The sequence below is a fragment of the Eschrichtius robustus genome, chromosome 4, assembly GCF_028021215.1.
Source record: "Eschrichtius robustus isolate mEscRob2 chromosome 4, mEscRob2.pri, whole genome shotgun sequence".
Classification (NCBI taxonomy): domain Eukaryota; kingdom Metazoa; phylum Chordata; class Mammalia; order Artiodactyla; family Eschrichtiidae; genus Eschrichtius; species Eschrichtius robustus.
This window is the reverse complement of record NC_090827.1, coordinates 30,485,499-30,498,991: the sequence shown is the minus strand read 5'-3', so window position 1 is coordinate 30,498,991 and position 13,493 is coordinate 30,485,499. Positions and strand designations below refer to the sequence as shown.

General features: G+C 35.5%; 1 protein-coding gene across 6 annotated transcripts in view; it reads right to left on the bottom strand.

Moving 5' to 3' along the window:
* BANK1 (B cell scaffold protein with ankyrin repeats 1) overlaps window positions 1-13,493 on the bottom strand; it is a 498,930-nt gene that overhangs the window by 19,004 nt on the left and 466,433 nt on the right. For all 6 annotated transcript variants that reach the window (XM_068542510.1, XM_068542511.1, XM_068542507.1 and 3 more), the window contains one exon: window positions 6,932-6,997. In XM_068542510.1, the coding sequence (XP_068398611.1) occupies window positions 6,932-6,997 (66 nt within the window). The remainder of the gene's footprint in view (window positions 1-6,931; window positions 6,998-13,493) is intronic.

Below are 13,493 nucleotides of genomic sequence, written 5' to 3'. Positions count from 1 at the left end.
ATGTTTAACTGACACATGTATTTTCATAACTGCTGTTCTAATTATAACCTTATTTTGAATCTTTTTTTTGCCTTTTTTTTTAAGTTTTTGTCTTTCGCTAGATAGATTAGGTAGATAGATATAGAGTATATATATTATATAATTATATAATATTAAGTGATTTAGAAGGTATATATTTTGTTTGTTTTAAAATAATGATTACTTTTTTAAATTTCAGAGATTTTTTACCTTGTTTTTTGATTAGTAAAGACTTGATAGGGCATCATTTTATTTTTAAATTATTTTCTAGTTCCTAGACATTTTCATATTATTTTAGCACTGGACCTAGATTATTGCAATAAAATTATGATCTCTTGCATTGCATATTTTTATCACCGATATTTTACATTCAGATGTTTTATAAATAAATTTATAATAATTATTTAAATTTAATTCGATGTTTTATTGAATTCATTATTCAGCACAAATTCTTTAATGCCATAACTTCTTTTTTTAAAACTTTTTGAAGTATAGTTGATTTATAATATCATATAAGTTTCAGGTGTACAGCACAGTGATTTAGTTATATATGATGTATATACATTTTTTTTTAGATTCTTTTCTCTTATAGGTTATTACATAATATTGAGTATGGTTCCCTGAGCTATACAGTAGGTCCTGTTGGTTATCTATTTTATACCTAGTAGTTTGTATATGTTAATCCCAGCCTCCTAATTTATCCCTCCCCCACCCCCTTTTCCCCTGTGGTAGCCGTAAGTTTGTTTTCTGTGTCTGCAAGTCTCTTTCTGTTGCTAAGTATCTCTCACTTATTTAGAAGATATTTTGGGGAATACTTTCATGATGACATAGAAATGCTATCTTTTCTAAAATCTTGGACATCCAAAAAATATATTTGTTTTCTTCTTACACAAACACATTAGCTGACTAAATATAAGTTGCAACGTTTTCCCAATAAATCATGTAGTCCATTATCTCAAATTTTTGTTACATCATTTTCTAAATTGTAAAACTGATTCTGATTTTTTAACAGAAAATCTAAGTTAACATATTTCCTCAATACTTTAGGGTTGTTTCTTCATCTTTATAACTAAAGCGGTTTGCTAAGATGCTTTTAAATGTGGGTATATTTCCTTATTTTTTGCTAGATCACAGCGAGTCCATACAATCTGCATATTCATTCCCCCACTCTTCTGTAAGCTTTGTTAAACTATGTCATTGACTGTATTTTCTAGCCTATTTTTAAAAACACCTATTATACATGAGTTGGATTTCTGTCCTCCATGTCTTTTGACTGCTTTTAGTATTTCCATGTATTGGGAACAAATCCTTTTCCAATTATGTTCTCAACTTCAATAACTGATTTTACCCACTGTCACTCCTTTTTGTTATAACCAACGTGGATTTTAATTTGCTATTGAAATTTTAATTTCCAAGTTTATTTTATTTTTGCCATATGTCCTCTAGTCATTTGATCCATTTTCTTCATGTCACATGTTTCACCTCATCCTGCCATCTCAGCTAAAATGTCTTTCATATGTTTTGCTTTCATCTCAGTCTGACCTCGACCCCTGACTTTCTGTTGATGTTTCCTCTCTATGTTTTCAATTTGTTTATGAGTTTGCAGTTTTCTGAAATTTTCTTTTTTGGCTCCTGTATATTGTCAGTGGGTATCTAGCACTGATCCTGAAAGCTGAATGGTTCAGCTTAATTTCATAAATGAAAATTAAAGATAATTCATACTTCTTTACAGTTATTTTCTAAAAACAATTACACATCATTAGTTGAGATGTTCTTATTTTGTGTGTGTGTGTTGGGGGAGGGCACACTTGCATATTTCCCACTATCTCCATACTGATAGCTTGGTGCTTCTTGGGAAGATATATGACAACCTTACTCATTAAGTAAGTCATTTACAGAAGTATAATTATCCTGAGTCTTCATGATGAAATTCTCCTTCCTTTCCTTTGACATGGTTTTTGAAGTTCTCGTATCATTTATTTGTTCTCTCCTTCAATCTTCTTAAAAGAGAACGCATCTAAAGAATCATGTTTGACAAGAGATTTGGTGATTGTTTATCCTTTGCTTCTATTCCTTGTGTTCAGATCAAATTTTGTTCTCTGCTCTAGGACTACAGAGGACTTTGGTGCAATTCTAACTCAAGATCCCAGGACTTAGCAGCTTTGTCTAGTGCAGCTTTGTCACAAATAGGTGGAACATGATTCTTTGGCACTATGTACTGATAGGTCTGCAAGCAACTAACTCCCTGAATAAACAGTAATTTTTCTTGCCCATCCCATCTTTCCTTCACAGAGCTTTACTGCAGGGTCTCAGGATGCTTTCTACTGGGAGAACTACTTTTTCTGCATGTGTATAGAAAGACCAGAGCTGCAGTGGTGAGAACTTTAAAAAATTAGCATTTGTGTAGTAGAGTGATAGCTAGGGGTCAGCAGGTGGACTACTGATTTTATTTGTTTCAATCCCCTTTTTTCAACCTTAGAATTAATTGGAATTAGTCCCATATTCCAGCATTAGCTTTTTTCCAGTCTTTGTTTCCACTATTATTAAGAATTCCATGTTTTTGATGCCTTTCCTTCACAAGCATTTCTGGCTGTTGACACATCACCATTTTAGACAAGAGCTCAGCTATTACACAAGTTTTTCCAGGTATGACTTTAACAAAAACAGAAACCAAACAAACAAAAAACTCCTATGAACATGACAAATGGAAATGTCAGTTACACTGAAAAAGAGAATTGAAGCCATTATTCTTTTATGGAGTACAAATAACTACATTTTGATAATTTCCCCTCTTTTCTTTTTAATATATCAATTACTGGCAAAAGTAGCCAGATGAAAATACCTCAGGGACCAGCATTCTCTTTTGCCCACATAAGGGTAATACCATCTGCATTTCTCCAGGTCTCCTACTTATAGAAAATTCTGTTATTTAACATTCATCACACTGCTGCAGCACTGGGAACTTACAGAGCTCATACAAGATGTGTTCCCTGACTATATCTTTCCCAAGAGCATGCACACCCCCTGAAAAGACCAGCTGATAACGATTTTGCAGTCTGCATTGAGGAATTAGTGGCCAGAGACTATATCAGAGATTGCAAACTTGGAAGCCTACAGGGGCCAGAAAGATGGAATTACTGAGCAGATAAGATTCAGTGCCTGCTTATTAAACACATCTGAATAGTCTTCATTATCAAAAATAATTATTTTCTCTTGTGTGTTTTTATGCATAGCATGATTCTCTTGATACGTCTTTTATTTTCCCAGTTCTGATAGAATTATGAGTTTAGAGAAATGTGCCTCAAATATAAGAAGACAATATGGGATGCATGATAACAAATGAAAATATCAAAAGTAATTTGTAGCAAATGATACTATAATACGATAGGGAGTGGTTGGAGATTTGAATTGTTACATGAGACATGGATTTAAGCATGGGTTAAACATGGCAAAAATTTGAAATTATATTGTGCACATTATTTTTGAAATATAACATATTTAAAGGCCAAATCTGTCCATAATATGGCCTTTCAAACAGTTTCTTTTGGCTAGATTTTGGTTTTTGTGTGTTGGTTTGACATTATTATTATTATAGCATATTATTTTCTCATGTGTTCCACTTGTAGTCCATGTCTAAGGTAGGTCTTAGGCAACTAAATTCCTCAAAGCCCTTACATTCCTCCAGCACCCTTTGACTTGATCATGTTCACTTAGTAGTCTTCTAATTACTAATTATATTTTATAAAAACTTTATTATTAATATTTGGCAAGGGTCTAATGAATACAAGCATTCTCATCACTGGGAAGAAATCTTCCCATAAAACAGATTTAATCGATTGGGATTGGGAGTTATAAGTCAGTCCTCCATGAGCTTAGTTAACAGGACTCAGACATCAAAACTCTAATTGATTCCAAACCCACTGACAAATTCAGTTCTCTGGTTTGCCACGTTGAAGAACAAACCCTTGACTGCTCTGTGAGGCTCAATTTTGGGAAGTGGGTGGAGGTGTGGTAGCAGCACATTCTGAGGACAACACTCTGGCACTGATTTAAAATTTTTCTAATTTTAAAACCAACTTGGAAAAACTGATTTTAAAAATGTATTTTGATGGAAACTTTTATCTGTGATCCAAAGTCCTCAGCATTTTTCTTATATTTTTTCCAGGATGTGAAAATTGAGTTGAAGAAATCTGTTGAGTTTCCATGGAAATGGTGCCAATTAATTTTTTTCTGTTCCTCAGGAAAATTCCTTGACTTAGCAATAATGTAACTTCCTGGCAATCCCTTGGCAGTCTTCAACAAAGGGCATCTGAAATGCCTATACTTTCAGTGGGAAAATAGTTGGCTCTCATAATCCCTTTTCCTTCCAGCATACAGTGAAATAACTGAATAATTTCTTTAACCTTTAGAGAACCTGTCCAGTCCCTTTAAAAAATCTTGACTCTGACAAACACTTCACAAAAGGGTCTTTTTTTTCTCTATCAAATAAAGAGATTATCATCGGTGAAGCATGCACTGTTTTTCCTATTACATCATGAAATCCCAGGGTATTTGAAGAGTATTCATTAATTTAGGAATAAGTAGTTTTGATTGTCTAGTATGTCCCATGGTCTGGATGGTCATAAATATCTGAAAAGGTTTAGAGAAAAATGGCTGGACAGAGGAAGTCCATTAGGTACTTAATTCTTTAATTTCAAAACCTTCCCCATTATTCTTAATTATTTTTTTCTCAGGCTAGATTCTGATTTCCCTGCAGACTGCAGTTATCAGGAAGGTTTTTTTTTTTTCCCCTAACATTTCAATGTTTCTCTACTCCTTGAAAACAGAACAATATTCTTCTCCATTCTGCTTAATTACTAATGTCCACAGTTAAAGGAATCTAGGGGAACTGCTCTAAGGTGACTAATCAAAAATATCATCAATAATTGGATTGAAATATCTAGAGAGTGAAAAATTCACACAAAAATTTGATTAAAATTTTCAGTATCCTAACCCCCAAGAATTAAAAAAATCTGGTCATCATTGATCTTGATGAAGCAAATTAAGTAACAAGATATGGACAGATGTTAATCCAGTAAAATATTTTATAACTTAGGTTCTTGTTTCCTTGCACCATTCTCTCCTCCCCTTTTATTCTGAGTACAGAAGGGACTATTTTTTCTATACATATGTTAGAATACTAATAGGTTTCTTCTAAGCTTCAAAAACATTAGCAGCCTTTTCTTATATTGCTCTCTGTGGGACAACCAGAGGATGACAGATCAGGCATTCTGAGGATCCCTTCATTACACTTGTTACTTGTCCCCTTCTTTCATCTCCTGTGGCCTTCTTCACATCATCCTCTTAATTCTAATGTAATTTAATTAAAAGATAATAATTGAATAATTTGTTAAAAATGCTTTAGGGAAACTTTCTCCCGAAGAGCTCAAAGCGTCCCTTCTCTTTATTCTTTTCAAAGCTCTGTGAGGTATGTGGAAGAGTCCAGATAGGAATAATCTTCTCTACTTTAATTCTTCAATAACTGTTCGATCCTAATTGTACCATGATCTCATATGGAGTTCCACATTTATTTCTTGAGAGAGCTAAAGGCACAGTGGGAGGCTAATAGTAGACTTAAAAAGACATATCTTTCCCTTCAAACTAAGAAATCACCAGAAATGAAAAATTGTCCAATAAGGAGAGTTTTTTGCATACAAATTTATAAGTAGTCTATCCAAGTGATTTGTAGGAGACTGGAAGTTCAGGTCCATCTTGTGCTGCATTCAAACACCACATACTTCAGTGGAAGAATGATCTATGTACGACCTCGCTGCCGTGAGAAATGCCACTTGAAGTGATGGGTGGTGACCACTCATTTAAGGACACACCTTTGTTTGGAGGATGATCCATAGCATCCCAGGAGCAAGTCCAGGAGGTTCCGTATTTAATAGGTCAGTGGGTGTCAGAAGTTGGTGCAATCAGCACTTTGCTATTTTCACAATGGCACACAAAGAGACTATGGAAGTGGTCAGTGGCTGCTGGTGAAATAACTTCCCTGTTTTATTTTAATGTCCCTCTCAATGATTTATGAGTGACAATTTCAAGGTAATATTACTTTGGAGTGATGTTATTTCAAAAGTGGGTTGAGGTTAAAAGCATCTGTGCATGCTCATTGATTATCAGAGTCATCCAGTGTTACCTCCACCTCTGCCGCCTTTTATGTTTTTCATATTTGAACTTTAACCAAAGATTTATTATCAGAAAAAAATCATAATAAATAACCTGCCAGAGGACCTCTTTTCAATAGGAACCAAGTGTGTCAGGAAAGGCTGGAGGCAGCTGCCTCCTTATGGAGCAAGAGGAAAATATTCCTCCTGTGTGAAATGCCTCTGCGCTAAAATGTTCAGCTCTTTTCTGCATGACAAATAATTGTTCCAAAAAATGGTGGGTCCAGTACCTAAGGCAAGAGAATAGTGAGACAATCTTTGACTGGAGTTCAATGCAGAGCACAGAAAACCCATGCTGGTCCCCTTCATGGGGGCATCAATCATCTGCCCCTCCTACCAAGTTAGGTTCCAGAGGCTTCTCTCTAAAGGTCTCTGAGGCATGTTAGAGAAATCGTCTTACCTGACCCTCCTGGAGCTCTGATAACAAACAACATCATCAACATCACCACAAATATCCTAGTAAGGCCTTTGTTAAATTCCTGCCTTTGTTAATTAAAATAATTTGGCTTTGTTAATTAAAATACTTTTCTTGCATTAATCTTACTATGGAAAAATTATATTTGGGTAAGACACTGACTAACTTAACAGTAAAATTAGCCAAGTACACAATTATTTACTTCTATCGCAGGAGACTTTATTCAGTGTTCATAAGATTACTTTAACTCTTACTTAGAGATTATTAAATAAACTGAAGTTCATGTTAGTACCTTGTTTCTTAGGACCATGGAACTTGTCACCATCAGATTGTCTTCTGGCAGTCTTTTGTTGAAACACTGTAAAAAATAGAACACAGATTATTTATTGAACATAAACATAAAAAACAACATACTCTGGAAGACTGTAGGAAATTAAAATGCAATACTTCATTTTCCTTAGTGACAATTCCTGAATTGTATTATTTTTTGAGTAGGAGGATTATTAAATTTACAGTTTTCTCATTTGTGCAGCTTATCAGTCATTTCAAAAAGCATTTTCTTTGCACAGAGTAGTATAATGCTGATGGAACGCCTCATTAAACTGTTTAAATCAAGATATGATTCCATTTTGATATCAGGTAAAGATAAAAGCTGCATTTTGTTAAAAGTGATAAATGCTAAAATCACATGAAAAATTCCAGTTGCACAGACATTACTCATGCTGACTTTTTGGTGATAAGCAAGGATAAAGACTGTTGCTTCTTAAACAGATGAAAAGACTGCTGTATTCCCAGATGTAATAATAAAAAAGACACTTTATTCTTGCATCATCTAGCTAGACCTCAGACCTATTAAAGCAGCTTATTCGAATTACTTCATTATCTGAAAAGTACTTTGTTCTCATTTATTATTTCTTACATGGAATTCTGTGAGACAAGTCAGCATTACCCCATTCAGCAGATGAAAGATAAAATTGATTGTTTAATATTTATTGAGCTCCCACAAAGTTCCGTATGCCTTCTGGTATTTGTTAACGAGGAAGTCTATAGCCTTTAGAGCTTGACTTTAGAAACTGAACATCCCAGACTTCCATTTATTTTTTATGGGTAGTCTAAACTATAGGGTTTGGGAACTGAAAGAGGCCTTGGAGATTTAGTCCGATGTCATATGTTTATAGATGAGAGAGGTGGAAGTAACTAACATATAAAAGGGCTACGTAATTTTGCAACGATAGTGGAGATGTTAGTGGAGATGTTGAGTTGGACCCTGAAGCCTTGCACTTCATACTGTCGCTTTGGTTCTTCACAGCACTGCTGCTCTTCTCGTCCACAACTGAGGACATATTGTACAACACGGGGAATAGAGCCAATATTTTATAATAACTATAAATGGAGTTTAACTCAAAAATTGTGAATCACTATATTGTACTGTAATTTACAGAATATTGTACATATCAACTGTAATTTATAGAATATTGTATATATCAACTACACTTCAATCAAAAAAATTACAAATCATATGAGGAGACAAACCTCAATGAGACAAACCTAGCAAAACAGCATACCAAGAACTAGATGTAATAAAACAATCTGAAAGAAATTGTAAAATAAGTATGCTCTGTCAAAAGAAAAAAATAAGATAAAGAAGGAGCTATAGAGAGGGGGTTAAAAAAGAACTTTAGGGCATTTCCAACATGCTTGGGTCTCCTGTTCTTTTTAGCAGCTCCCCAGGTGTTCCTGGGACAGTCTGGCTGAGGCACACTGGAGTGGGAGTGTGGATGGTGCTTCAGCACTCTGCCTGGGAGATGCAGCCCAGCAGTTATTTTGGATCTCTGCCTTTGGTCTTAGTATTCTTTAAACCAATCTAATATCAAGGTCATATCTGTGATGAATCCAGATAGCACTTTTTTCAAATTTAAGAAAGTTCCCTAAGCCATATCAAATCAATAATTATTTATTAAGCACATATACTCTGCCAGCTGTTATCAAGAAAAAGGGTACTCTGCTCTGTCCTTCAAACAGGAGAAGCGAATATACTTTCAAAGTATGATGTGTTTAAGAGAAATTATACACATGAAATAACATTTTTGGTTGAAAATCAAGTTTCTGCTTCAAGTTAGTATTTGGAAAACATGCTAAATATAACTTTTTGGCAAGTTCTGGGTTTGTGGCTTACATTTTTTTCTCAAATAAAATATACTGATGGATATATGGTATGTGAATATATTTTAGGATAATAAAAGCATTTTTATAAGTGGTGCTTGACTTTTTTCATTGGCCGGTTCTGAAAGTCTTGAAAGAATAAGACACTTTTGAAATTTTAATAACATGCAGACACTCTGTGCTTTTTCGCCAATATTGTTAAGATAGTAACTGAGACTGTCTCAGACAAAAAAGCTGTAATCCGGCATCATTACTATGGGAAATAATCTGAATCCAAAGATAAATTCAGAAAATAAATTCTTCCAATAAAAAGTATATTAATTGATAAGTTTTAAGAACTCTGATAAATTTTCAAGCTATGGAGTACTAGAGTTTTTTTCCAGCTTTTTGGCATTCATTTGTTAAAAATCACTTTACACCTTACATTTTATTGAAATACATTTGTTGACAACACATGTCCAGACTTTGTGAAATACAGTAAATGTTAAACAGGTAAACATGCTCAGTTTCTAGATTAAGAAGTGAGAGCAGCATATTTCTTTATTGTTGACATTTCAGCAGCGTTTGTAGCTAGAACAGCCTGGGATGGGGTGGAGGATTGGGGTGGGAGAGTAGGAGGCTCTGAGTAGAATGAAGATGAAAGTGCTGATAACAGAACTCATTAAGAGCAGGAGGGGCACTAAATCATGCCCCATCGTACCAAAATCCTCTCTACCACAATAACCTCCCTTGAAATTCCCTCCTAACTCACCTCCAGCTCCACCCACTACAACTGTTCCCCTCCTTTCACCTATAGACAAGCCTCATTTCCTTACAAGAACTCAATTAGCAATTAGCATATTGCCAAACACACTGTTTCTCATTGTTATGAAAGCTGGGAGGTGTTTTTGAATATAAGTTAACCTTGGGAAGACACCTATATTAACGTGTTTCTTGAAGAAAGAGCTAGCCCGTCCAAATGATCACCAATGCAAACATGCATACCAAGGACACATGCTCTGTCAGCCTTAGGAAAAGAATACATAGATATAAAATTCCAGACCTTGTTAATCTTTCTTTTTGCAGTGAATATTAGCTGAAACATTTAAATTGCTTCTACCAGCGAAATCTTTGTTCTAGAAAGCTTTATACATTTTATGTTTACCATCTCACCCACACAACGTTTATGAGAGGTAACTATAAAATCCATGATATAGGGAGAACCAAGCACTGGGTATATGGATCATTCAGATTTATATATGGAAGGTATATATCTTTACACAACAGGATTTTTGGTAAGATGAGACTCTGTTCTAAACATATAGCAACTGAAAAACAATCTATATACTAGAATGCTAATCTGCTTGGCACAGTGGAAGGGGTATAGTTTTGCCTTAACATTATCAACGTGCATGACATGGGAAAATGGCTTTCTCCTTCTGGGCCTTTATTTCCTTTGCCAATAAAGTTAAGGCTTAGATGAGATGATCTCTAGTGTCTTACTCAGTTCTGATATTCCAAAACGCTACCAATTCTTTTTTCCCAAGTCATTCCAGGCCAAATGGTTCCTGGATGAATTCTCCAATGAACATGAATTTAAATAGAATGCTATGCTTTGAGGGGGAGATTCTTTTTACTGGGGGCTTAGACTAACAAAAACACTAGCCAGTTAAATCACAGACCAATGTTAGTTTTTCATAATACATGAAGACAGTCCTGTCCCTCTGTGTTTGAATTCCTGGAGAATATTATTTTTGACCGCATTTTATTGCGTCAACGTTCAAATGATGCTATGAAGGCAATTATGACGTAACGTCAGTTTTGATGACTCTGCCCTAGTGAAACCTTATTTTTCTCTTCCTACCTAAAATTGGAATTTGAGGAGAAAGGCTAATGAATGCATTATTAGTAGCTGTCACTACCTTTAAACATTAAAAAAGTCCATAAAGAAAGAAAAACAATTTTTGAGGTTCAAAATAATCTCAAACAATGCACATGCCCCAAATATCACCCCCATTTATTTTAAATAGTTGGTGGAATGACTTCTATAAAATTTTCTCTAGAATAGAAATGACACTGAATGGAAAAAATTAGCATAGTATTAAATGTTCAAAATGTTAAGCAAAGCAGAACAATCAGAAGAGCAGAGGAGGAGGAGAAGGGGAAATATAACAAATTCACTTGCACTAGTTGTCTTTCCAGGTTGCTTCTGCAAGAACGTTCTTCACGTCAACCTTACTAGTGGCCTGTTTCAAGCAAACAGATTCTTCCAGGGCTGCCCTTCTTTGAAAATCTGATAAAGCTTATTTGGAATTATTTGATAAGTGGCTAAGCTAATGGAAAGTCTGTGTAATGCGTAGCCAAATGCGTTCATAAAGATATGAATTACAAACCACAAACCCCTTGATGTTCCATGCCCATTAGAAGTGTGAAGTGAAATGCTGTTTAGAGCTGCATACCTATCACTGATGATGATTCTTGAAACTAGGGATTTGGCATAAAATGAAATATACAAATCTGTATTGTGCCTCAGGTCCTCAGTATAGGTGGCAGCAGTATGTTTACTAAACACTCAGCAAACTTTCATTAGATTGCTAACTATGTAGCTAAGTGCTGTGCTAGGTCCTAAGGATGCAAAGGTCAATAAAATGCGGTCAGTTTCCATACTGTCCTCCACTTTGGTGTATTATTTTAAGCAAAAGTCAAATGTGTCATTAGGGCCTACTCATGAGAGAGGGCAGAGGTAAGAAACAATCAGGAAGGGCAAGGGTCATAACGCAACCTCTGTAGCCTTACTCTTCCTACCTTGTTCCCCCAGTTTGCACCCTGTGAATGGTAATTACAGAAAGGCAGAGTGAGGTAAAGGAAAGCAGTGTAAACAACCCCTTTGTCTAGCCAGTGAAGGCAGGGAACAGAATGTTCTAACCCTATGAGTAGTCATACTGACTAATCAAATCCAAGCTCAGAGAAGAGATGTAGCCTCTTTGCAAATGGATCAAGATAGACTGAGCACTCCAGTCAGCTTAAAAGCACCATTTCATTCTGTTAGCAATAGTTATGGGTTGCCAATTTCAACACATTTATCAAACACAGGTCACCACATTTGAATAGGCATGCTAGGGGTGTCATGGCCACAGACAGAAATAGTCACATCAGACACATAACATGAAGGTCTTTCACCTGAAAGTAGTTTACTGACTGCAGACATATAGTCAGGAGTTGCGGCTTCTTTTTGGGGGGTGGGAGGGGAGAATCTACAAATGATCAGCCAGCACACATGAGGTCACGGATGTGGTTAGTGTACTCGGGAGATTGGTGGCGATGGGAAGTTGGAAAGTACATATCTGCATGAAGGAAAATAGCAGAGAAATTCTAATTCAGTGGAAATATCAATGAATGCTTTGGTTTCCTAAGGAGAAAACATTAATTTTCTTTCCAGTTTGTAATGGAAACTTTAAGTCTGATAGACGTGTTCCCATAAAAATCCTCTCCCAAACCAGGAAATCTCACTATAAATTACTTTTTCTACTTCTAAGGAACTGAATTTTCATTAGAGTAGAATACAGACTGTTTTTATTTGCATTTTTATCCTCTTTGATGCAAATAAGAATATTGCTATTCTTGAAATGTTTCTTATCCAGGAAGTTGGGACATTGAGAGAAAGAGAGCAATCAGTTTATGGAATTCTGTGTAATTAGAGCTTGAGGCCATTGTAATGAGTTTATCAGCAAAGTCTCTACTCCACCACTGGGTAGGCAGGTCTTTCTTCATTTTGCTACCAGGCAGGCAACATGTATTGAACAACTACTGCTTGCAGAGCACTGGACTAGGGGCTCGTTTCCTCCCATATGATTTCATGTGTGCTCACTGCTTGATTTTACTTCTTGAACACTTGTAGTCAATAAAAAATGATATCAGTGTAGACATTCCTCCAGTAACATCCCTGGTAATTTTCCTTTTGTTTCAAAGAGAAGTGGTTTGGGTTGTTAGGAAGTCACTGCAATACTCTAGAAGCGCGATGAGTTCACCTTTTGGTTCATGCTTAGTGATTACCAAAAGTAATTTCTCTGGCCTTTTTCTTTTCTCTTATATCAGGAAATATTGCTGTCCTAAGAAGTAACCAGGAGGATCTGGTCACGTTCACGTTGAACAAATATTAAATACTAGTTCTGTCAATAAGACTCCAAAAGTGCAGATTGAAAATTTCAAAAGGACAGGGCTGCTTATTTGAGATTTTCTTGTTTCTTGAGGTGGACCTGTTTTGCTATAAACTTCCCTCTCAGCATTGCTTTTGCTGTGTCCCATAGATTTTGGAAAGTTGTGTTTTTATTTTCATTTCATTTTATTTTCTGACTTCCTCTTTGATTTCTTCACTGACCCATTGTTTTTTTTAGTAGCATGTTGCTTAGTCTCCACATGTTTGTGTTTTTCCCATCTCTCCCCTGTAACTGATTTCTAGTTTCATACCGTTGTGGTTGGAAAAAATGCTTGATATAATTTCTATCCTCTTAAATTTGTTGAGACAGGTTTTGTGGCCTAGCATAGATGCCAGTAGTACTGTCTTAGCCATGACAATCAAAATGTCTCTAAACATTGCCAAATGTCTCCAAATGTCTCCTGGGAGACAAATCACCACCCGTTAAGAACTGCTACTCTAGGCCAATTGGGCTTCTACTAAAAGACAAATTTAACAGAGACTCTAGGAGCAACGT